General features: G+C 41.1%; 1 protein-coding gene across 8 annotated transcripts in view; it reads left to right on the forward strand.

Annotated features, from left to right (window-relative positions):
• The window catches only part of LOC116332517 (diacylglycerol kinase zeta-like), a 97267-nt gene that overhangs the window by 66421 nt on the left and 3878 nt on the right, over positions 1 to 26968 (forward strand). For 3 of the 8 annotated variants that reach the window (XM_039607521.1, XM_039607520.1, XM_039607514.1), the window contains exons 25-36: positions 3651 to 3717; positions 6930 to 6970; positions 7084 to 7226; positions 7835 to 7921; positions 16343 to 16432; positions 17537 to 17593; positions 21329 to 21378; positions 21481 to 21522; positions 24500 to 24540; positions 24838 to 24958; positions 25297 to 25333; positions 25679 to 25778. In XM_039607521.1, coding sequence (XP_039463455.1) covers positions 3651 to 3717; positions 6930 to 6970; positions 7084 to 7226; positions 7835 to 7921; positions 16343 to 16432; positions 17537 to 17593; positions 21329 to 21378; positions 21481 to 21522; positions 24500 to 24540; positions 24838 to 24958; positions 25297 to 25333; positions 25679 to 25778 — 876 coding nt within the window. The remainder of the gene's footprint in view (positions 1 to 3650; positions 3718 to 6929; positions 6971 to 7083; positions 7227 to 7834; positions 7922 to 16342; positions 16433 to 17536; positions 17594 to 21328; positions 21379 to 21480; positions 21523 to 24499; positions 24541 to 24837; positions 24959 to 25296; positions 25334 to 25678; positions 25779 to 26968) is intronic. The other 5 variants (XM_039607515.1, XM_039607516.1, XM_039607517.1 and 2 more) reach the window with 5 other exon arrangements.

Genomic DNA, 26968 nt, shown 5'->3' on the forward strand with positions numbered 1-26968 from the left:
GTGATATAAAAAAAATACTTAAAGTAAAAACTTTCAAATTTGTTTGGCCTTCTCTTCAGTTTTATTTGCTTTTCTCTGAATATAGGATTCCTTATACTTCAAACCGACTTTGGAAATTTTACAGGGGGACTACATAATGGCCCTGAAGCTCGCGTCCACCCCATCTCTCATATCTTCTTGTTGCACACAGGAACCAGGAATCAGAAATTTAGAAGTTCTTTAAATACATTCATAAACAAATTGAGCATGCAACAAGTGATTTTAAATCATCCGGGTAAGGAAATCCCAGGAAGGTAATTCTGTTCATCTGGACGTAGCGTCATGGGAGAAATGTTTCATCACTCACCCAGCTGACTGCAGGTTTCGCCAACCTTATAAGCAGTACATTGAGTAGAAAAACGGACACTGCACATCTCTTGGTATAATCCATGTTATAGCAGGCAGCAGTAAACCCCAATAAACAGAATCATAAGAATGCTGCAATGATGAATTCTTGTCTGATTAACTTCTGCTGCTTAACCCCTTTTTATCCTGCAATTAATCAAGCGAATCCAGAAAGCCCCCTCACTTCAACAGTCAATGACATGGCCAGACAAATTTGCCATAAATGAAAATAAATTCATAATATAAAAATATTCCTGACCCTCAAATACTTTCAAAGGTGGTGTGGATTGAAAACACAACAAAGGATTTATTGTAGGGTTGTGTCGTTAGTTTGAGAAGTCAGGCAAAGTCAGTCAGAACTGATGGTGTGTTTTTAGTAAAAAAGATGTAGAGTGAAAAAATAATGATTGAATCTGCTGTTTCACTCCTAATCCTGTGTATCTGTGGGACAGACACAGGGCTTTGGTCTGGAGATCTTAGGTGTCTGACTGTGTAGTACGGGGGCAGGAGTTCACAGATACCAGGCTAAGACCATTTACTTCTCTGTAAACAGAGAACAAGCTTTCAAACTTCAGTCTACAACTAACAGGGAAACGGAGCAGGGAGGCAGGAATCTCAGTAATGTGCTGTCTGTTTTTTGATCTAGTTAAAAAGTCCTGCTGCTGCATTCTAAACTAATTGGAGACTGGATGTAAAAAAAGGCTGCACCATATCAACATACAAAAAGTTGCAGTAATGAGGCTATATAAAGAAGTGCAACTTTCTTCTTGTCACAAGTTTTTGACATTATAACTCGAGAAGATAATGTGACTGGATATGTACAGGACAACTCCAGGCCCAGCTGTGTCGCACCTACTCAGAGGGAACAGTGATTACATCAGCTTTATCCTGATGTGACTTTTGTTGTTTGCAAACTGAAATCTAGTTTTATGACTAAAACTAAATTGGTTTGCTTTACGGTGCGCACACACCGAACGCGAAAGAGGCGGCCAGAGCGTCAGGTTCACATGTAAAGTCAATGGAAAGAGCACGATGACACGCGATTGCGCGTCCGGCGAAAATGCGGAGGCAGATTTGCGTCGGGAAAACGCCAAAACCCGTGAAACGCGCGTCAGTGTACCGCGTGGGGCGCGTGTGACTCGCGAAAGAAAACCACGCGCGTCAGGTCGTGTGTTGCATTTTGTGCACACGCTGAGTTGGAAAATATGAACTCCGGTGTCAAATCACGCCCCGACAACCAATCAGGAGGCCGGTGACGTGGCTGTAACTAGGTCAAAGGGGCAGATCCAGTCACTCCGTATGGAGGAAAAGCTCATCTGTGCCGTGGCTAATCATCCAGAGCTAAATGATGCAAGTTGCTACTTCTACCGAGACAGGAATAAAATGGACCTAGCTTGGAGGCACATTAGTCAGGAGATTGGGCAACCTGGTAAGTTCATTCATTCTGCTTTTTAATTTCCAGACTGACCCGATGAAACCGTGCAAAAGCTAGCAAGCCCGCCTACTGTCCCGATATTTTCCCACTGATGTACAAATACCTTTCCGCTAACAAGATAATGTGTTTATTCAGAGGACATCTGCAGCACAACACATCTGGCACAACTTCCTCCCACATTTCCGGTTCACGCGCGTGGAAAGATGCAATTTTGAGGCGCGGTGGATTTTCCCTGGATACGCTTGAGGTGCAAATGTGCACGCGTGACATTAGGGGCGTTTGGGTGTTTTCGCTCGCCTCTTTCGCGTCCGGTGTGAACCCACCGTTATAGAGAAACATTTTGTAATTTTATTGTACTTGGTTTGCTGTAGGATATGTGGATTAAACATGTGACAGCTCTTTATTTTTTAAATTGCCAAAGACAATTTGAATATTAATTTGAAGGTCTTCAGTAGGCAGGAATGGATGAATGAACGTGTCGGTCATCTGATGTGCCCACTCAGTAAAGGCTCATTAAAAAGACAACCCGCTGTTGCAAAGACCCCTTACAACTAAAACTGGATGAAAAGTGAAAAGTAATTTCTTCAAATTACAAATTCTTGAATTCATACGTCCATCCATGGGACTCGGCCCCTAATGTGCGATGACATCATTTATCTTATCTTAATGACCTTGTAGTACCTATGTAGTACCTATTAGAGCACTTTGCTCTCACACTGCAGGCCTACTTGTTGTTCCTAGAGTATTTAAAAGTAGAATGGGAGGCAGAGCCTTCAGTTTTCAGGCCCCTCTTCTGTGGAACCAGCTTCCAGTTTGGATTCAGGAGACAGACACTATCTCTACTTTCAAGATTAGGCTTCAAACTTTCCTTTTTGCTAAAGCATATAGTTAGGGCTGGACCAGGTGACCCTGAATCCTCCCTTAGTTGTGCTGCAATAGACGTAGGCTGTCGGGGATTCCCATGATGCATTGAGTTTTTCCTTTCCAGTCTCCTTTCTCACTCACTATGTGTTAATAGACCTCTCTGCATTGAATCATATCTGTTATTAATCTCTGTCTCTCTTCCACAGCATGTCTTTATCCTGTCTTCCTTCTCTCTCCCCAACCGGTCGCAGCAGATGGCCCCGCCCCTCCCTGAGCCTGGTTCTGGTGGAGATTTCTTCCTGTTAAAAGAGAGTTTTTCCTTCCCACTGTCGCCAAAGTGCTTGCTCATAGAGGGTCATATGATTGTTGGGTTTTCTCTGTATGTATTATTGTAGGGTCTACCTTACAATATAAAGCACCTTGAGGCGACTGTTGTTGTGATTTCTCGCTGTATAAATAAAACTGAATTGAATCATGTATTGATGGTCAGGTGTGATAGTCCCTGAATGTTTTGTTGGTACATGTTTCTCTTCATGTAAATTGTGTTGGTCTTTATTAAATGTAATTAGCTAACAGTCACACCTGATGAGGGTCAGTAATCTACTTTAAATGTGAATGCAGCTTGTTTCACAGGTGTTTCTCCAGATTCAGCAGTAGGAGAATGTGTAAAAATGACTCAATGTAGGCATTTTAAAACCAAATCCCACCATTGTTGTGATGTCTGGTAATCTTGTCATATTTTCATGGCTTTTTTATCGGTATATGTGGCCCAAAACAGATATTCATCTTGCAGTAAATTTGAAGGAGAATATTTGCAATGACTACTTTTGAGCTGAACAAGAAGCCATGACTGCTTGAAAAACAAGACTTTCAGTACCACCAGAGGATCTTGTCCTCGCTTCGGCTGAGCTTCTGTTTACTGTCTCGTCCACCGACCTGTAATCAGGTTTGTCTGTTTGTCATTCAGGAGGAGGCAGCCAAGCCGAAGAATCTTTGCTCACAGAGATTGTCCCCAAAGTGGTGTTTCCTTGACTGTAAGTATTACTTAATAATAGTCGTTTTTACCTTACCTTTATCCTAATATCCAGTTACTGTGTGATCTGGTTTTCCACAGGTTTGTGTCTACAGTAAGGTTAAGGGTAAAGACTGATGACTATTTGCTTAAACCGCTGCGATACAGTGCTCCACTGGATTGGACTGGATAGTTCAAATACTTTTTTTTCAAAGTCATTACCCAGTATGATGATATTATGGTGATATCCTGTTTCATGAGTATGACTTATACATAAATACTCACAGTGTTGGGAAGGTTACTTTTAAAATGTGTTCCATTACAGAATACTGAATACATGCCCCAAAATGTATTCTGTAACGTATTCCGTTACGTTACTCAATGAGAGTAACGTATTCTGAATACTTTGGATTACTTAATATATTATCATGCTGTTTACAACTACGTGAATGTACTATTGCTGTGATTTATTACTGTTACTGAAGGTCCGCGGCTCCGAACAGTAGTAAAGGGACCTCTGGCTAATACAGTGGGTTCCGTGTCGGGCTGGTAGCCGAAAACTAGCTTTACTTTGTTGTCTGGGTCAACTTTGTTTGCTGGAGACAGAGAGAGGCGTTGAAAGGCTGCTCCAACGGAACTTATTTTTTCCGGAGGAAAACACGAACACAGTGTACAGTCGAGTCTTAATAGCTTACTTACAAATGGGCTCGTCAGGCACTCTTCTTGGCTGCTGTGGTTATTATTATATTTACATGCTTCCAGCTCCCGTTTTTGCTCCGTGACAGCTCGGCCTTTTCCTTTCTCTCCCTCCCTCGCTCACAGACACATAACGTGTACGGTAGTCCATTCTCCCTGCGGCACGGACTACACTGCCCATGATGCTACATTCTTTAGGGCCATGCCTGTAGCATTCTGTCTATTAGCTTAGCACAACAACAACAACAACAAAAAGGCGCTCTCTCACCCAGGAAGCACGCAGAGAGAGAGCGTCACCCTGTAACCATGGCAACCGTAACGCTGCCGCCTGGAACAACATTACATAGCTGTCAAACAAACCCAAACAGTCCTGACCCGCGACAATATGAAACAGGGAAGTACCGCCGTGTAATCCATTTATTTCAACAAAGTAACTGTATTCTGAATACCACCTTTTTAAACGGTAACTGTAACGGAATACAGTTACTCATATTTTGTATTCTGAATACGTAACGGCGGTACATGTATTCCGTTACTCCCCAACACTGAATACTCATATCGATACTCATTTTACCTGTTTGAAAAGTTAAATGGCAATTACCAATTCAGTTTTGATCAGCTGCCTGTTGGTCTTTAATTAACTTGGATGAAGCCCAAATCAGTCATACATGTTTTTGTTTTTGCTACTATGGATGTGTTATATAATTAATGCATGCATTCATAAGCATAATGGCAGAGGAATCATGTTTATAGTCTGTCACAAATGGTTACAAATTTTGCAGATTAAGTTTATTGATAGACTATATCAGTGTGGCGTTACCAGAGGCTTGATGTTACTAACTGACACAGCCAGCATGTACACTTACTTTGTATTCTTGTGTTCTTTGTGGTGATAAAACAAGCTAACAAGTAACCAAACCAGTGGATTAATAACTTCATAAAAGAGCTTGATAAATAAAAGAAAGTAAATATGTGCAGTCACCATTACCAGTGACAGATAAACCTAGTCATACTTGACTGTGAGGGTTGTAACGTTGTGTAGGAATAATCTGTCTTCTATTCTAAGGCAGTGGTAGAAGTCACATTACTGGTGGGTTTTTTTTGTTTGTTTGTTTGGTTGGTTGGTTTTTGGTGTTCCACTGGGAGAAAGGGACAAACACACATCTTGTTACATTTTGAGTGCCCCTTTTCAATCTTGTTATCTATTGCACGAAATGTCAGATCTCTTGCACCACATGTTGCTGTGAAATGTAGAATCTGATTGTAAGAACGCAGTCAGTGACCTACAATCGAGATCTGTACTCTCTGTGGTTTTGTTTGCTGTAGATCTGTGAGGAGTACTGACGGCTGGTTCAGTCACACTCCCAGGACTACTACTTGACAAAGTTTCATTTTCTGTATTGTAAGAAAATTGGATCATAGGTTAATGCAGCATTATCACAGGCAGAGTGAGGCAGTGTGAGCAGGACAAATGCTGACACAGTTCTCTAATGTAAACAGGTTTCTGTGTTAGCACGTCCTCAAAATAACATAAAACATAGTCCCATCAGATCCTGGTTTTTGGAGAATGTCATGAATATTTATCTCTCAGAGCAACTTGCCAAAAATATCATAGAGAAAGACCAGGCTTCCTACACACACACACACCTCTGCCTGGGTTGTGTCCTATTGGCATTGAGCAGAAAACTGGATTTAAAAAGATGCAACATCTATCTGAAAGAGAGATAAGAAGAATGTGTTTGAGGAGGATGCATGTGATCAGTGGTATTTCTACTCTAACCCAACAAAGAATTTACACACATTATGTGATGGCTGATATTTTTAAGTACTTTTGAAAAAATACATTTTTGCTGTTTATTTTGACCAAAATACTTTTCACATTTGTTGTTATTAACTTATGTCACTGTATGAATTGATTAATGACATCAACAAAGAATTTCATCAGTTCTTTCTATATTAGACTATATTTCCTACACCAGCTGCTCAGATGGACAAACTGTACGTAACCTGGCATTAGAATAACATTCCTAGAATGGTTTGAAAGGAATCGTGTTAACAGCTGCTGGGCTGTGCTAGACCATGAAGTAAAACTGGTACATGTTCATTATAATGATGCAGAGCAAAGGTGAACTCGGTGAAATGGGACAAAAATGGAGTCCGCTGCTAGAAACTCATTGTTACATCACAGTAGTCATTAATTTGGTCTTCACAAAATGAATGCAAGTTCCCTATTACACTGAAATAAGATACAATTATTTTATGGTGTAAGAAACAACAGTTTTTTCACCCTGTGGGGGCATCGTCTTGTCTTGTTACTCTGCAGGCTATTGGTTTTCCCACAGTAATTGGCACAGGAGGTGGGAGCTAGCATATGTACAGATTAACAATGTTCAAAGTTATTTTCTTCCTGACCTGAACCTTAATGACCGCCTGCAGCAATCTGCTTTAAATGAGCCGAATTTAAGACATGCTTACAGCAATAGCAATTTTCCCATGTTGTATTTATTTGGCTAAAACTGTCTTTCTGTGTCTCCTCAGCCACGACAGCTGATCGTTTCTACAGGATAGATCGAGCACAGGTAAGGTTTCACCACCTGTGTTGTATATTTATAGCCCAGTTGTAGTTTTTAGTCATTTTCACTCCGTGACCTTAATGATACCTTCTCGTTTGATTCTTTGCTAAAACCTTCAGGAACATCTCAACTATGTATCCGAAATCTCCCAGGAAGAGATCTTCATCCTGGACCCTGAACTTGTTGTCATGACAACTGTAGGCACCTCCCCCTCAGCCATGGCTGACCTGGTTAACCCCGCCCCTAACCCAGTAAACAGCAGGTAAACCAGTTGTCACTAAGCTGAATTTTCATTAAACATTTTTTTTTTATTTGTTCCATTCATCTCAGTGCATAACGCTAGAAAAAATAAAAATAAATGTAGACTGAAGGAACTCATTGGTTGAAAAGGAGAAGGAAAGCGTGGCCTTACTTTGACTCCTTGAAGTAATCAATAAATCAATAGAAATAGTCTGCCAATTGCAGTTAATTACCAACCAAAATTTACATGAGAAAATTATTATTATTCATTTTCTTGATACAGCCTTTTAAATAATTCTGTAGCGAATTCTGTAGTTGGCCAACAACCACTACAGTCCATAAATATAGATGTTTACAATGATCCTAACCTTTTTAAATCAGACTTTAGTCCCCTGGCTTAGCAGGTAATTATACGCCATGCGGCTGAAATGCAGCCACCTGGGTTTGAGTCCGACCTACGAGCTCTAGCTATGTGTCACCCCCACTCACTCTCTGTAAAAGTAAAAAAAAAAAAAAAACCCTCTATGATTATACACAAAATAAGCTGATTCCAAGAGTCACCTCTTTGTTTTATTGCTGTCAAACGACATACTCTGTAGGCCCTATTTCATGACCTAATACCTTCTCCAGGGACAACACTTCTAGTCAGAGCTCCACTGATGTTTTAGTCTACACTGCTGCTTCCTCCTGCGACTCACCTTCATCCTCTGTTCCCAGGTAAAGACACACATTAAACACAAATGTGTATTTAATGTGTTTTAATGTGTGTCTGTTGCTGTCACCCAGCTTCTATGTTTCTGGTTATAAAAAAATGAAACAAAACAAAGAAGCCAATATTGTGTTGTGGTCCAGTAATGAAAGTGGGCATCAAGTCAGTCTGTTGTTTCAAAGGCTTTTGCAGTGGGCCAGGCCAGATCTGGGGGAAAAGTATAGATTGATGTCAAAAACCTGGGTCATTTAAGTTTTAATTATTATTTTATTTCATAATTTTAGTTATTATTTAAATATATAAAAATGAATTTCTGGGGAGAAAACTGGTGTTATTCAATATTTTCTTGCTGTAAAGAAATCCCATGAAAAGAACCAAGCCAAAGATGTGTTTTCATCTTCCTGACATCTGTGTGTTTGCCTGTGGCACTGTGCTTCATTGGTTTGATCTAAGGATGAAAATCTTGAAAAACATTCCTCAAATACAGCACCAGTGAAAGGTTTCAACACATCTATTTATTATAGGACTTTCCACTGTTTTTTTCCTCCATATTTTGCATTATAGAGTAAAAAGATCAAAATAATTGAATAACACATTTGAATTTTCTAAAATATGAAAATCCTCAAACTGTTTAAAAAATAATGTTATAGTCTTTGAAGTTCATCCATCCATCCGTCACTCATCTGAGTCCAGATCACCCTGCCAGCCGGGGGGAGGGGGCAACAAGATGTTCCCAAGCAAGGTGACAAAGGTAATCTTTCCAGCGTGTCTGGGATCTGCAAGGGGCCTCTTCCTTGTAGGACATGGTCAGAACACCCAGGGAGCATCCACAAGGCATCCTAGTCAGATCCCCAAACCATCACAACCTTCTCCTTTCAGTGTAGAGAAGTAAAAGCTCTCCTCTCCATCCCATCACTAAGAGCCCAGCCACTTTTTGGAGGAAGCTCATTTCTGCTGCTTGTATCACCAATCTCACGCACTACCCAGAGCTTGTAAGGGTAGGAAGAAGCTGAAAGTAGAAAACGTAGAAATCACCAGTTTTACTGTCCTGCTCGACTCTCTCTCTCAACAACACAACAGACCCAGTGCTGCATCTTCATCACTGCAGATGTGGCACTGAGCTGTCTGTCATTTGTACCACTGCCTTCACTCGTCCCCAACACCCCTGAGATACTTAAACTCCTCCTTTTGGGGAACCAACTTGCTTTTGACTTGAAGTGTTCACTCCACCCGTTTCTGGCTGAGGACCATGGCCTCGGACTTGGAGGTCCTGATTTTCATTCTCGTTCTTTACACTCAGCTCCAAACCATCCCAGTTAGTTTTAAGTCAGTGATTGTAAAGGCTTGGTAGTCTGGTACTTCTTGGTCAGGCAGGTCTTACAGAGGCAGAGGTGGGATTTTTGCTTGTTTTCCTGTTGAGGTACAAAGCAGAAACCACATGGCATGGTTTGTCTCTTTAAGATGTTGGTTAAGTGCCGTCTTGAATTCTGAATATGTCAGTGAGAAAGACCCCCAAATCCATCCTACCTCCAGCTCCATGTTTTACACCTTCTCTCCACCTGACAAGGACATAACAGCTGAATTAAAACATTTCAAATTAGTCCTCATCGGAACAAAGTCAAAGTTTCTAATGGTCTAATTTCCATCCCTTTAAATGGAATTTAAGCAGTTCTTGTCTTCCTATTGGTCTTCCTTAAATGTCGTTTCTTTGCACTTAGAATAGAATAGAATAGGTCTTTATTGTCATTGTACATGTACAATAATTTGTGGGTGCTCCACACCAACTGTGCAGTAATAAAATATGAATAGTGGGACATCAAGAAAAAATAACAAACATGAAAATTATATACAAACAGGAGGAATATAAAAAATATACAAAATAAGAGAGAAGCACACAATAGAGAACAGGTTGCAAAGTGCTTGGAAGTAGTGTAAAGGACTTGGTCTGAGTAGAGTCCGTGTGAGTGGCCTGAGTGATGAAGGTTACCCAGTCTCAGATTGGTGGCTGCGCAGCCTTCTTGTTCTCAATTGTGACCCCTGCATACCAAACACTGAGGAGTGGTAGAAGCCCAGCAGCAGCCCAATTACTCTCCCTCAGGACACGGAGGAAGTGCAGCAACTGCTGGGCCTTCTTTACCAGAGTTTATGGTGTTGTGGCTCCAAATGAGATCGGCAGAGATTTAGGTGTCCAGAAACCTGAAGGTGGAGCCAGATTCCACTCGTTCTCCCTCTATAATGAGAGGGGAGTGGACCTTGTTGAGGTCCACTCCCCATGTTGAGTTCTTTTATTTTAAGCTCGTTCAGTTTCAGGTTATTTTCTGAGCAGCAATGGGACAAGTTCTCTACCTCTGCCCTGTAGGCTGTCTAATCTCCGTCAGACATGAGTGTAACCACGGAGGTGTCATCGGCATACTTTATGATGACGTTGGTTGGGTGGTGTACAGTCATGTGTGGACAGGCTGTACAGTAGGGGGCTTAGAAGGCAGCCCTGTAGAGATCTGGTGCTGAGTGACAGTAGAGGGGAGAGGTGGTGGCTGAGTCTGACTGATCAGGACAGTTTGGTGAGGAATGCAGATCGCTTACCGGTCTGTGAAGGGTGATGGTGATGGCATCTTCCATTGACTGTTTTTGCTCAGTAAGTAAGCCGGTTGACACTATCCACTCAAAACACTTGATGACTTTAGATGTGAGGGCTATAGGTCTGTAGTCATTGAGGGTGTATATTCCAGTCTTTTGAATGGGAATGATGGTGGAGGCCTTCAGACAGATGGGAACAGTGGCATGATTCAGAGAGAGGCTGAACAGCCTGGTAAGGATACCTGCCAGTTGATCCGCACAGGCTTTGACCACAGTCCCTGGGATGCCATCAAGGTCGGCAGCTCTCCTGGGGTTGAACGCTCTCCAGCCATTTTTATGCTTGCCGCGTCGCTTGTGTTGTGGGTGTCTGGTGACAACTTTCACATCACATCCTGTTTCACAAGACACAATCTCTGTGGCACATTGGGTGGTCGTGCAGCTCTGTACTTTTTCAAGATGGCAAGATGTGCCGCAACTGTTGCAGCTGGGTTGAAAACATGAGTCCGTGATTGTGCCGTTTCCTACCGCCATTTATATGATAATCAACTTCTTTGGTCTCAAACTGAGCAAAGAAGTTGTTGAGCTCCTCTTCTAGTGTGAGGCTACTGTTGGAGCCATGGCCTTTGAAGTTCTTGAGGATCTGGATGCCTCTCCAAACCTGGCTGTGGTTGTTGTGCATGAGGAAGCTCTCTATCCTTCTGTTCTGTAAACCATGAAATTCATCAGATGCTGAAATACAGTGCTTGTAAATGGTCATCATAATGAAGTAACTTGACACCTGATGCAAGACTGTGGCTTTGTGAAGTGTTTCTAATGTTTTTAGACAAAAGAAGAGCTTTGATACAGTGTTGGTTTGACTCTGAAGGATTGGTTGCTCTTTAAAGAAAAATATTATTTCAAATGAAACTTAATTTATATCAATCAAAATGTATAAATATAATTACTGGAGTCACTTAACAAAGAAACAAACTGCTAATGAATAATGAATATCTAACCAGTTTACTGAATACTGGAATGTTTTAACCCTTTCTTGCTGCCTGTTTCCCTGGTCTGAACTAAGCTTCATTGGCTAGCTAAAAGACCACGATGTCTGAGATGTCCTTGTATGGAGATTCATTTAAGGCATCTGTGACAGCCACATGGCTGTGGTTAGTATCTTAGATATTTATTTTTTCAGTTATAGCAACTATAACCAGTTAAAGCCAGCTGACAGTAGATGAATCCATATCTAGGGGCTTTAAAACACTTAGACTCCTAACAATTGCCACAAACAACACATAATGTTTGGTAGAGCACTGTGGGTGTGATTGCATTTGCTATCACTCCAAAATCCAAATAACTAATTTTATAAATGTCTAGCCATCAAATATAATATGATGCTCACTCTCAGTCAGACCATTATCCATTCTCTACAGAGCAGTACACTTGTCATTTTTTTTCTGCTCATCAAGTTTTGCACAAATGCACATCAATATGTTTAAAACACTAATTATTATTATTATTATATAAACATTTACAGCAAGATTCTCATAATTAATTAGTTAATAAAGAACTGATTTAATTACTAATGTTAGTTTTAACAAACTTTTAGAGCCTGAATTCTGTTTTCTTTTCTTCTCATCTCTTTTGTATGATCTGATGTGTCCCAGTCACAAACTATGATTATCAATTAACAAACCAATGTTACAAAAAACGTAAGCAAAAAAAAATGTTTACTGTTTCTCCTGGACGTTGAACTGCTGTGGAGATGTAAGCTACAAACTGTGAACAGATATTTGCATGTGGAACAGAAAGAGGCAGTAAATAAAGTAACAGGTACAAGATGAGTATAAGCATAGCAACACAACCTGCTGATCCTGACAGTAAATCCCTTTGGCTGTGTGTGTGTGTGTGTGTGTGTGTGTGTGTGTGTGTGTGTGTGTGTGTGTGTGTGTGTGTTGGCGGGTTGATTTGCAATGCTGAGTGCACTGAGTGGGAGGATGAGGAGGAGAGATGAGATCGAGGGGCAGGGGCAGAGTGAGGGAGAGAGAGGTTTAGGAGGAAGATAGTCAGGAAAACAGTGGATGGAGAGAGAAACGTAATGCATGTCAGAGCACTCGAGAGTCGCACCAATCTACTGTATTTAGACACACACACACACACACACGTACACACACACATGCACGCAGCACAGCGGTTTGCCCACGCAGGGCCAGAGGTGAGCGTTATTCCTCCCACTACAATTACTTTTCTCTGTTCTATTTCTCTCTATTCCCCTGTGTCTCTGGCAAACACACTGAAGGACACCTACACGCAAAACATTTAGTTTTTTAAATGATTTTTGACCTGATAGCTTCACTTACTGTCAGTTTGGAATCAAGACTGACACAATCAAGAGCTCAAAATTTGGAAATCTTTGGAAAATGTGAGTCTGTTTTATGGGAAAAACTTAAAACAGTTTTAAAAAAAAGTTTATATTTTGTGTAGACTGACACAGACACAAACAAAGATGATGCTGGGCTTAACAACATAAACAAAGACAACTGAACATTACAAATCCTTGACATTTTTGCATTCGTCCAGTGTGAGGTTGCAATTTATCTCTGTTTTGTGCTTGGAGCAGCAGCTTTGGAGCTGTGGCTGCTATACAAGACATTTTACCTAAATGACCAAAAATTATATATACAGCTGTTGATCACACATGTGGGTGTCATAAAGTGGCTACAGAAGATTCTGCTGACATAGATTTTTACTTTTAAGAATCATCCATGATCAGATGTTATTGTGTTTGGTAGGTTCAAGCAGGGTAGTAACCAGCGTACGCATGCATCTGTCAGTGATATGTCATAACTCTCTTCAAGCATTGTTTTTTTTCAACCACCTTTGTAGTGGTTAGCTGGTTAACCTCAGACAAACAAACCTAAAAAACATAGAAACAAAATGGCGAAAACAAAATTATAACCTAAACAGGGAAAGCTAAAGCTAGACATAGAAAACTCTACATACAAACGTAAAACATAAGCTTGAGCATGAACCTGAGAAAAGTGAGACTTGAGATGACATGAGCTAAACAGAGGGAGACAGAGGACTTAAATACACAGAAGGGAATAAGGGAAGTGGAAACCCCTGGGAAACACAGCTGACACAAATGAACTTGATGCCACAGGAGAAGCAAAACTAAACACACTGAACATGGAACACAGGAAACGTAATGGCATGTATCTCTCCAAAAGTTGAATCTGTTCATCTGGACGTAGCGTTTTGTGGGAGAAACGTTTCGTCACTCATCCAGGTGACTTCTTCAGTCTCAGCTGACTGCAGGTTTCCCCAAACCTTATAAACAGTACATTTGCATAATGACTGAAACCAGCCCACTGAAGGAACAATGGGCTGTGAGGTCAGTTCCTTAATCATAATTATGCAAATTCCCATGACCATTGATCAACAATCACTGACCAAAACCCACTGATCAAAGAACACTGATCAATGGCCATGAGTCCCATTCACAGAGAGTTGGGGAATGGCTGCAATCACAGCGTTGTAAGATGGTGACAGATGTACCCTTAGGCCCCCTCCTCGATTCAGAGATGGTCTTTCCCTTTTCATGTAAATGGCCTCCTTGACTCCGCGCTCAAACCAGCGTTCTTCCCTGTCCAGGATGTGTACATCCTCATCATTGAAAGAGTGTCCACTGGCCTGTAGGTGTAAATAGACTGCAGAGTCCTGGCCTGATGAGGTGGCTCTTCTGTGTTGTGCCATCCGCTTCGCTAGAGGTTGTTTGGTTTCCCCGATGTATAAATCCTGGCAATCCTCCTGGCACTTAACAGCGTACACTATGTTACTCTGTTTGTGTCGGGGACCCGATCCTTGGGTGGACCAGTTTTTAGGCGCAGCTTATTTTGGGGTTTAAAAGCCACAGAGACCGGTGTTTAGAAAAATGTGTCTCAACTGCTCCGATACTCCTGACACATATGGGATCACTACAGGTTTTCGCCTGGGCAGCGGTTGTCCTTCTCTCCTGGATCAGCTGGAGCTTTCTTTAGGTGCCTTCCCAGCTTTGACAAAAGTCACTTGGATGAGTGACGAAACGTTTCTCCCACAAAACGCTACGTCCAGATGAACAGATTCAACTTTTGGAGATTTACTTTCCTGGATGATTGAGAATGCATCAAGACATAATGGGATGTAGACATGACAACACAAGCTTGACAACATGGAACACATAGACATGAAACACAAGGAGAGACACATGAGAAAAGTCCATAGAGGACAAGACAGACTGCACAGAGAACAGACAAAGACTCAAAACTAAAGGGACCTTGATGATAACATAGACTAGACAAAACATGAACAAAAAATAACACAAGAACTCAACATATCCAAATATAACCTAAGAAATCAAAAGTACAAAATATACTCAAAATGCTGGGTCACACACCCAGCACCCTGACAGGTGTAGGTAGCTGAGTTTAAATACCTGGGGTCAAACATCCAAAGCAACAGAGAGAGGTGGAGAAAAGCGTGCAGACAGGGTGAAGTGCATGGAGACAAGTGTTTGTTCTACAAAGATAGCAGCAAGAGTGAAATGGAAGGTTTACAAGATGATAGCGAGACCTGCTATGATGTATGGGTTAGAGACTCTGGTGCTGACAAAGAAAGGAGGCAGAGCAGAAGATGTTCAGGTCTTTACTGGCAGTGACCAAGTTAGGCAGGATTAGAAATGAGTCCATCATAGGGACAGCTCAAAGTTAGAGAGGCAAGTCCTGCCAAGTTTATCTGGAAATACCGTATCCCCACTTAAAGGCAGCTGCTGTTTGAATTCATAAAACACAAGATACTGCAGGTGACGGCTGACAAAGAGGAGGTGTAACCTGATGGAGAAATAAGCAGCAAACCATCAGGAATCTGCTGCATCAATGAACAGTCGGTGAAAACTCCTCATTACTCAGACTTCTGTGGACACTTCAGTCCCTGTGACATTGCTTAAACTCTGATTCCTACTTGGATATATAAATCTGATTCTGACATAATTTTAAGTCACCATTAATGGATATCATGCCATCATACTGGTGTTAACAGTGAGGTAGAGTCAAGTAAAAACAATGTTAACACATTATCATAACTTGGCAAGGTGTTTTTAAGGCAGGCTGAGAGTTTTTGCAGATAGAGTAACATGATGCTGCTCCCACCTCAGAGAACAGGTATTACACAGATGACCACAAGGTTTGCTTTTCAGGAAAATGTGAACAATGGTAGAGCAACCACCACAACCACATCACTGCTGGGATAAAGCACTATGTGTCCTCTCTATTTTCTCTTGGTGTCACAGATTTGAGACTTTGTGTGAGACTCCCTAGGCTGCTACCAGTTTCATATGTTTTGGAAATTCAGAGAATTTCACATGGCGGCTGTTTCTTCTTGCTTTGCCCTAAGCTTGTCCTACTTTTACAGCCTTTATAATGCTTTATGCTTCCTTCCTCTGTTCTCTACCCATGCCTTTACCTCAATCATGCTCATTATCACACCGTTTACTTCTTTAACCATACCGAGTAAGGACTAAAATGCTGCAGAGAGGCTGAAAATGTTTTGTACCTCATAACATGACTGTGAATCTCAGATCTGTCTAAAACATGTCACTCTCATCATTAAATGTAAAGTCATGACTGCATTCATCATCTCTCTTTCTGTGTCAAATATTCACAAGGATGTTGTTGAGATCGCACATGCATGTGTTTTCATGCGTACGTGACGCTTCAGAGCTCAGTGGATCTGTGAACTGTGCCTCTTTCTTCTGTCCAGGCAACATGAAGTCCTGGCTGCATGCTTACTCTACCTTTTTTCACTGACTTTGTTACCTTTGTGTTCTGCTGTAGTTCTTCCCCAAGGCAGCACATGAACAGTGACAGCACAGAAGCAGATGTTTTGACGCACAACAAAGAACCTGTGACCAGCAAACTCAGCCGGTTAGTAACTCTTAAATATGCACCATGTTTTTTTACGTGTTTTGTGCCGCAGCTCTCGTCTATTTGGCTTCCAGCCTGCAGCTTGCTGGGCTATATTTTTAACAGCGTCTCTCACCAGAACAAGAGATAAGGGATAGTCAGGTTAATGACCACAGAGGAATCAGTAAGGAAGAGGAGGAGGGTCTAAGCAGTGTGCCTGCTGAAAGAACATGTTAGTGTGCAGTTCCCTTCAGCTCTGTGGCTCTTTTTATCCTCTTAAAGTTGTTTTTCTATCGAGCTGGGCATGTGTTGTGTTACTGCACAGCACAACAGCGTGGATGGTAATGTAACTGTTGAAAGCTAACCGTTGGAGGTCTAAGTCATCATCAGTGATAACCCCAAACCAAATCCCAATCTCCTAGCTTTGACTTGAAAAGAAAAAAAAAATCTTTCTGGTACGTGTCAGTGAATATTTTCCTTGTCCACCGACTTGTCCGCTGTTCTTTCCCTGACATGAAAGAACAATTGAACTATTCTGCTAGCGGGAGGTTGGGGTTATCACTGATGCTGACGTCAACCCTCAAACATTGTGAAGCCCTGTTGGTGCATCCAGCCAAAGATGCCGAGATAAACACAGGCTAGTCTTGAAGATAACAACGATGATGATCAGAGTATGTGGATGTATATATGTCTGTATCTTCTCCTCAGCTTAACCAAACTTTGCACAAACATCTTCACACATACAAAGAATATGAACATCTATATTTCATAAAAAAATGATTTATTATAACTTCCAAATGTTTTATTTCTGTATGTATTATGTTCAATTCATCATCTACAAGTCTTGAAAATGTAATTTTCTTCTAAGCTTTTGTCAATAACAAAGAAATAAACACATATATACATATAAAATAAATAAATAAATATGTAATAAAAATGTAAACTACTAACAAGATACTTGAAATAAATGAAAGCAATCAGCAAGTACCATTACTCCAAATGGAAAAATAAAATGAACACACATTGAAGTCAGCCATATAGCTTTAACAGTGTTCATTTATTTACAGCAAAGAGTACTGATTTTACTATTTGGCATCACTGAAACTTTCTAAATGTATTCTGCAGAGCGGGTTGTATCCATCGTTCCAACATAACAGCTGCGGATACTAACCAAAGGCAAAGGTAAATATGCTTAAAAACACTTTTAAACCACTTCATCAACACAGAATACATTTACAGTTTTTTCTGCCTTTCACCAGACTGTGAACGCCTCATAACACACTGACTCCCTGGTTAGGACCAACTTTACTCCATAACAGCCTTGATTAGCTTGGTATTAAATGATTTTATATAATTGATGTTGAAACAAAGCCTCCCGAGTGTGTGTATGATGCTGTCCACAAATACACTTTATTCAGTTCATTTTTATTTATATAGCACCAAATCAGAACAACAGTTGCTCTGAGATCAATAATACAGACAAACCCTGTCGATCATATACAGGATATCTCTGTGTCTCTCTGAAGCCTGCCTCCTATATCTTTATATATGTTAGAGACTGTGTGTGATAAATTTACAGTTTCTAATGTATATGTATGAGACAGGTTTCTGATTTGGTCTAGCTCAGTCACAAATGGCTGTCCTCCTCTAAACCTCATGTAACACTACTTAAGCTGCCACATCCAAATACCACTAGGAAACATGACGGGCACTCAGAAGTGTGATATGATTTGAGGAAGACTTTCTTGACGGTTTGATGTGAGTTAATGTTTTGCTAATAGTTTTCATCCATTAATGATGAAACCAGTCAGTTTGAGTCAAGTCACATATCTCTGCTCATTAAAACATAATAGTACTCATTAAAGCGACATAGTAACGTGCTCATTAAAACGTTTTTGCACTGAATAATGAGTACAAGTGGTTTTGGTTTTGCACCCTAAACAGCTGTGTGTGTGAGAGAGCTCACTTGCTGTCCTTGTGATCTTAGGCTATAGTCTCTGTTTACACAGCACATTGGCTCTCCGTCTGGAACTCTGAGTTTCCATTTAAACCTGTTTTTTTTTTTTTTAAATGTTTTTTTGTACACGCATAAAATTGCAGTAGAGTAGTTTATTTCTGGATAAGGAAGTATAAGTATAAGTCTTTCTTAACAGACTGGTGTAACATGTGTGGCATCAGTTGAAAAGCATAAATTCAATAATGAATTCATTATTGGACTCCATTTTTAGACATTTCTTGTTAAGTCAAGTTTGGGAATCAGGCGTTGTCACTGACACAACGCTGGCTGGTTCTACCTGTGAGTGCAGTCTCCAGTGCCATCCAGCTGTGTCACCTGCCAAAAGCCCCTGTAACATGTTGAAGGATGCTTCACCCTGGGAAGACAACGGGTGCGGTTATATCACATTCCTGCTTTGATGCTGCCTCTGGAGCTGATCCCACACAAAGCACTGCTTGCATCATATGACAATTCCAACAGAAGTGGAAGTAGAGGGTTTCAAAAGTGTCCCAGAAATAACATGGGGTTTATTTTTGAATTAAAGCTACATCAAGCTGCATAGAGCAGGTGAGGAGACTGAGGGATGGCGTGTAGAGTCTGGTCAAACTTCACAGTGACTGACGTTCTGCAGGCTGAACATTTACTCTGGGAACACTGCCGGTTTAAATTGACCCACCCAATCTGTTCTTTGGGTTATAATTTATTCTTATTTTTTTCATATTCATATGTACTGAAAGTGTTAAACACCAAACAGCAGCAACAAGATTGCCTTCACTTTCTGCCAAAGCTTCGATTTTGATTTCACTGAAAAAAATGAAATTACGATGGATGATTGAATATCCAGGCCTGCTGATCACTCTTCACAAAGAGCTAACAAAGCAACTAAACTGTTTTCAGACAAAGGTTTCAAGGTTGCATTAAAGCAAATATCCCTTGCTCTCTGACAGATGATTCAGATTATTGGGATACAGCCTATTCATACCTGACTGATCAATAACATTCAGACTGGAGGCAGAAACCAGAACGCTGCTGCTACAGGGAGTGCAGAATTATTAGGCAAGTTGTATTTTTGAGGAATAATTTTATTACTGAACAACAACCATGTTCTCAATGAACCCAAAAACTCATTAATATCAAAGCTGAATGTTTCTGGAAGTAGTTTTAGTTTGTTTTAGTTTTAGCTATTTTAGGGGATATCTGTGTGTGCAGGTGACTATTACTGTGCATAATTATTAGGCAACTTAACAAAAAACAAATATATACCCATTTCAATTATTTATTTTTACCAGTGAAACCAATATAACATCTCCACATTCACAAATATACATTTCTGACATTCAAAAACAAAACAAAAACAAATCAGCGACCAATATAGCCACCTTTCTTTGCAAGGACACTCAAAAAGCCTGCCATCCATGGATTCTGTCAGTGTTTGGATCTGTTCACCATCAACATTGCGTGCAGCAGCAACCACAGCCTCCCAGACACTGTTCAGAGAGGTGTACTGTTTTCCTCCTTGTAAATCTCACATTTGATGATGGACCACAGGTTCTCAATGGGGTTCAGATCAGGTGAACAAGGAGGCCATGTCATTAGTTTTTCTTCTTTTATACCCTTTCTTGCCAGCCACGCTGTGGAGTACTTGGACGGCGTGTGATGGAGCATTGTCCTGCATGAAAATCATGTTTTCTTGAAGGATGCAGACTTCTTCCTGTACCACTGCTTGAAGAAGGTGTCTTCCAGAAACTGGCAGTAGGACTGGGAGTTGAGCTTGACTCCATCCTCAACCCGAAAAAGGCCCCACAAGCTCATCTTTGTTGATACCAGCCCAAACCAGTACTCCACCTCCACCTTGCTGGCGTCTGAGTCGGACTGGAGCTCTCTGCCCTTTACCAATCCAGCCACGGGCCCATCCATCTGGCCCATCAAGACTCACTCTCATTTCATCAGTCCATAAAACCTTAGAAAAATCAGTCTTGAGATATTTCTTGGCCCAGTCTGGACGTTTCAGCTTGTGTGTCTTGTTCAGTGGTGGTCGCCTTTCAGCCTTTCTTACCTTGGCCATGTCTCTGAGTATTGCACACCTTGTGCTTTTGGGCACTCCAGTGATGTTGCAGCTCTGAAATATGGCCAAACTGGTGGCAAGTGGCATCTTGGCAGCTGCACGCTTGACTTTTCTCAGTTCATGGGCAGTTATTTTGCGCCTTGGTTTTTCCACACGCTTCTTGCGACCCTGTTGACTATTTTGAATGAAACGCTTGATTGTTCGATGATCACGCTTCAGAAGCTTTGCAATTTTAAGACTGCTGCATCCCTCTGCAAGATATCTCACTATTTTTGACTTTTCTGAGCCTGTCAAGTCCTTCTTTTGACCCATTTTGCCAAAGGAAAGGAAGTTGCCTAATAATTATGCACACCTGATATAGGGTGTTGATGTCATTAGACCACACCCCTTCTCATTACAGAGATGCACATCACCTAATATGCTTAATTGGTAGTAGGCTTGCGAGCCTATACAGCTTGGAGTAAGACAACATGCATGAAGAGGATGATGTGGACAAAATACTCATTTGCCTAATAATTCTGCACTCCCTGTAGTCTGACTGCAGAGTCTGCGTATTCATTTGTAGGCAGTCCGAGTCAGGCCGTGATTGTTTGGAGACACTTTTGCCTCTGACCAGCCGACTTGTGTGGTCATCTTGTGATGGAACGTTTCATGCTCAGCCTCTTGGTAATGACATTGTTGCCATAACTACTTGCAGGTGATCACCAAATCCAAAAAGATTCAGTGCAACCACTGACACTTCCTAGCTGAAAGCAGGTTGCTGTCCTGTTTTTACTACAGTGTGACAGAACCATGAAAGAACACACTAGTTATTTTGAACAGGCAATCAACGTGTTTGGTGTCTTTGTTTCTCCAGATGGGAAAAGAGCCAAAAGATGAGCGAAACAGAAAAGGAGAGAGAAAAAGGTAATGCACGCTACACACACATACACAGTATCTGGGGCATAACTTGTAGGACCTGATTGAATAATATCTGATTTCTTCACTCAAACAATTCGCTCCACACAGAGCTGAACGTGTACCTGACAAGTCTGTGTGGAAGACAGAGAAGTGAGACAGCTTCTGAGTCTCAAGAAAGACTCTTTTCTTCTTTGACACATTTCCTCAGACTCGCTCTGCCTGCACCCATTTTAGCATGCTGGGAGTCACATGGGTGGCAGCTGTGTCTTCCTTTTCTGTCAGCACCTCTGTGGTTTTGTTCTCTTTGGGATGTTGCATGTTTTCACTTGGTTTGCCAGCAGGTTTGTGTTGGGTTTACGTTTTAGGTGAATATGACCCAGTTGTTGCTGTCAGTTATTAAAGTCATCATTAATAACAATAATAACTGCTAATAAAATAGTGTTATTCATGAAAATTGCCAGTTGAGAGTGAGCTGCTGCATAGGGACACATTGATATTTCCACTGGTCACATGTTTTAAAATGCCAAATGGACTGATTCTTATACAGCACTCAAAGCACTTTATACAACACGCCACATTCAGCCATTCACACGAGCACTGTCTTCTACGCTTTTAAGTGCTTCTAGCTAACATTCACACACTGTGGATGGATGCATCGGAGAGCAACTGGGAGGTAGTGTCTTGCTCAAGGATACTTGGCATGCAGACTGGGGGAGGCAGGGATCGAACCACCAACCTTCTAATCGACCTCCTGACCTCCCGCTATACCTACTGAATTGCCAGAAATTGGGATATTGTGTATCCCAGTGTTTGTGGTATTTTTACATCATTTATTTGACAACCATATTCTCAGCAACTGTTTCAGAAAAAACAGAGGCAACAAAAGTCTGTACAAATTGTTCCAAAAACACCTGAAGAAGAATGTCACACTGAATTTGGTCAGACGGAAGGTCAGTAAGAGGATTTACTATAAAAAGATTGGACAACTTTTCCTGAAATAAAAATAGGGAGGGATTACTCACTGGAAAGAAAGTTTGGGCAAATAGCTCAATAATAAAAGAAATAATGTATCCCAACAGTTATTCTGCAAATAAGTTCTCTTTCAGGAGCTACAGCAGACCATGTAATTAAAAGGAATGGTGTTGCGGGGTTAGGAACACTTCCACATCCAATCCAGTGTCACTGTTCATAGTTCAGCCAGAAATACAAGAAAAAATCTATTTACTGTAAACAAAGGCAGGAAATCCCACCATCTTCACTGGGCCTGCACTTCAGGAAGAGCGTGAAACTGCTCTGTAGTCTGACAGTTCCACACTTGTCAGAACTCCTCTGGGATTAACAGTGGAAGCATCAAGGAAGCCCTTACTTGTTTTAGTAATACAATGGCAAATCACATCCTGCCCATAGTCCAAAGTATCGCTCTGTGATCTGACCTGCCTGCAGTCACCTCTGAAAGCCTTCTGTGGTGACCTCCACGGTGACAGAGGTCCTGAACTGTGGAGCTGAGAAAATCTGACACCGAGCAAGAACGGAGAGAAGTTTGCTTTCAAAACTGCAGCATATTGGCTGCTTAGTCAGACCATCCAGAAACACTGACACAGGTCAGTCTTTGCACTTTGGCATTGTTCCTGTTGTCTGACTGTGTGGTACAAGAAGAAGAAGCAGCAAATATTCAAATGAAGTAACACAAGGCCAGGTGTGCGATTGTGGTGGAAAAGCCTTAAACATATATGTGTGAATGTCAGTGTGAGACTGGTGAAAACACAGGGAATCCCAACACTCTGCAAAAATGTCCCAGTTTAATATTGTTTACTTTGGAAATGGACACGTTTAGTTTAATGTGGTACAAAAAAGTAAGATTAGGTCCACTGTGGTCCATCAATGAATATGACTCTATGGCTGCTGCAGACTGTAAAACATTAGCCTTAGTTGAGGGTGCAGCACTGTGTGTATGATTGTGAGTGGAGACACAGCAGGATGTTCAACATGTAAGGCTTGGCTTTTGTCCTGTTTTCCTTACATTTGTTTTAATGAAATGTGACTCCAGGCTTTCTTTCTTGCGTACATGCATACATGTTCTGCTTTCATCCACACGCACAGACACAGCTCCCATAAGGGTCAGACAGGCTGACTGCATCAAACTGAAGAGTTCAATGGACCAAGTGACGTGTGCGTGTGCGAGTGTTTGTGTGTCCTCTCTTTCTACCTTTTCTCCTTTCTTGTGTTGTGAGACTGAATCTTATTTTCTCTGGTTTACTTAATTCTTTCCCTCGGCTAAATTCATTTAATTCACAGTGTGTTTTGTTGTGTGTGTGTGTGCGACTGTGTGTGTGTTGTTTTTGATTTGTCTTACAGCTACAAACGCTCTTAGAGGTTTTTGAAGTCTGCTCGCTTTCTCTCCCCCTCCTTTCACTCACTCTTTGCACCCGTCTCTCTCTTTCTGTCTCACTCTCTCATATACACACACACACACACACACACACACACACACACACACACCCTAAGCCTAACATAACTGGATTAGGACTCAGCTACTAAAGAGAGAGGGAGTGAAAGCAAGTATTGAGGTCAACCTAATAAACATTCATCTCATATCTCGGCTTAGACAGCCATACACCAACCAAGTGTTTCACCCAGTGACAACGCTATGAACAGTTTTCATGGGATGTACAATATAATGATGATGCTTTGTGGCGTTATCTAATCATTCAGCTACCGCACTGTTTTTGGTGGATTTACATGCGGTTTTCATTTGAAAGTGGCTGATCCCTGTTTGCTTCATAATTTCCATTAGAACGTAAAATGGCTCAGTAAATATACCAATTATCCAGGTAATAAATATACAAAATAATTATTCTGTCATAGCACTGAAGCTGTAGTTTGTGATTAGTTGTAATGCTATTCAGGTGTTTCTAATATTCTGACCCTCGTGGATGTAATACTCAATAATTTACTGCCCATACATTTTTTTACTTGTTTCTGTAAATGTTTGGTTGTTTATGCAGATGCTTTCTGTAAAGTGACAGTGGAACTGTTTGGCTATGTTGAGGCTGCCTTTGAGTGTTTTTGTGGATCACCAAGCCCTCCGTACTTTTCTCTCCTTTGCATTCTCTCTCTGTCTCGTTAGAAATGTTAATGGATTGTGTGAAGAACAAGGACTTGAAGAAGGTAAGTACTGATATACTGATCAGTGTTTGCATATTTATTTATTTGTCCATAGCTAATTTAAGGAAGTTGCATGGAAACATGTACACCATTTACTCTTAGACAGCTCTCTCACAGACTTTCAGGAAACATTCGCATCCATTCCATGTGTTAACAACTGTAGGATTAACATTTCATTTTGATGCATTTAGACTTTTATTACAAATTTAGTTTGCCATCATGTTAAAAAAGCTTTTCTAATAATGTTCAATAAACCTGTTGCCACAAATTGTGTTTCTCTTGCCTGTATATCACCTGAAGTTGCAGGAGCTGCACCTGAAGGGAGCCGACCTCACGGTCCTGGACCAGTCGGGGTGGAGCTTGCTACACCATGCTGTTAGTGCAGGGAGCAAGGACATGGTGCGCTACATCCTTGACAATGGTAATGGTCTAGCACTTACAATAATGAAAAACGCACTGAACTGGGTGTAGTTCTGTTAGCACTGTGGCAGATTTTTCTTTGACAGTTGGGATTAGCTCCATTCATCCATTCGTTCATCTTTTTCTATTTGTCAAGTAGGTGGGATCACCTCACAGGGCTATGACTGTGAAAATACTACTCCCACTGTTGCTAATAATAATATGATGCTGCAAAGCACAATGTGCAGAAATTCTAATTGAAGGTTCAAAAACCAGTTTGCATAGTTGAACCTTGCACTTGATTCTGCTCTGGTCTGATGTGTCGCTACAGTCATTCCTTCTTCTCTGTCTGTTTTCCAGCACCAAGTGAGCTGATTGATGTCACTGAAAAACTACAGTAAGTATCTGAAACATTTAGATGTTACAGTAGAAACAAATAACTTGAGGGGATTTGTTTTGGGCTGCGTGTTAGCACTAGTCTTAGAATAATAACGAGGTTTGTGTGTTGTCTGTCTGCAATAATGTGACTGTATTCAAGCTTTGATGACGATGCCAATGAGCTCTGGTCTCTTTCTGTGTGCCTGGCATTCCAACAAGTGTAGAAAACATTAAAGAGAATAAACATAAGAAGCCAAACAGAATCAGCTGGGTGCCTCTTCATCAGCTGTGTTTCACTCCCAGAATACATGAAATACAGCTCACTCTCTTCTTTTCTCTCTGTTGCTGCATCATGGACCACCAGTGGGGAAACGGTTCTTCATCAGGCTGCGTCGCTGTGTCACAGGACTATCTGTCATTATCTGGTAGAAGCAGGAGCCTCACTCATGAAAACAGACCTGCTGGTAGGTTCAGTAGTATTTACAGTACTCCATGAAAAAAACGCCCTCCTTCTTTGTCAGTGATAAATTGCTTTTTATATTTCCAGACGGACTCCTGATTCATCTAGCTCATAATGACAGACCAAACTAGTAACATACAAACAGTTGTATTTCTGCCATTGTTACTGTCAAGAGATTTATTCTAAATAACACTTCTTCAGCTGAGAGTCAGAGAGGAGAAACACACACTGCAGTTAGTTACTTGCAAGCAAGGGCAGTCACAGTACTCGCACAGAAGTGAGGGTTCTGAGACTCGCCCCATGCCACTGCCCTGGTCTTTATTTATACATCATTGTGTGTGTGGGGGGGGGGTCAGAGTGTGACCCCATAAATGACTTCCCTAAACCTGCTGGTCTGGAAGTCCAACAGTTCATCTAAACAAAAGGCACTTAGCCTAAAACAGACATAGATACGTTTATCCTATCATAAAACAATAAGACAAGGTACGACCTCTGCCATGCTCCCAGGATGTGGGTGTGAAAGTCAGAACACTCTGGAATGTACATAAAAGTCCTTGCAGCCTACTACAGATCACACATCCTATCACTACACAATCGATTATACACCTCTAAGCATATATGGAAACTTATATCATTAAAAGATTATACTGACTACTAAGTACAATTTTCCATTGACAGTTACTGAATATACTGAGGAATCACCCATGCAGCAGGCAAAAGTTACTTGGGGATGATGTTTCCGTCACAGAGATAAAATTACTGGGTTGTAGATTTTCCCATAAAGACCTATACTGACACAGTCTGCTCTTCTGAGTAAATAAATGACTCACCCCTCTCTTAAGCTTTAGTCATGACCTAAAGCTTAAGAGAGGTTGGGTGATTGTTGCTGAAGCACACAGGTGAATATTCAATGAAGTGGTTTAAAAGGAAGAAAACTGCATTTTGTGAGCAATCTGTGCAGAAATGCTTTGAATTCCAAAGCTTCCCCAGAGTATATGTCGAGTCTTCTTTCCTTCAGTCGTTTTAGTGGAGAAGCTAGCACAGTCCACAAAGCTAGAATTTGCCTTTTGAGGAAATAAAGCATCAACACAAATGTGTAGTGAACATGCACGTATGTGGAGAACATGTGTCTGAAACACTCGTTTAAGAAGCATTTCAGAGGGGAGCTGATGAACGACTATACATTTTGGTGAA

This window comes from Oreochromis aureus, linkage group 23 (assembly GCF_013358895.1).
Source record: "Oreochromis aureus strain Israel breed Guangdong linkage group 23, ZZ_aureus, whole genome shotgun sequence".
NCBI classification, from domain to species: domain Eukaryota; kingdom Metazoa; phylum Chordata; class Actinopteri; order Cichliformes; family Cichlidae; genus Oreochromis; species Oreochromis aureus.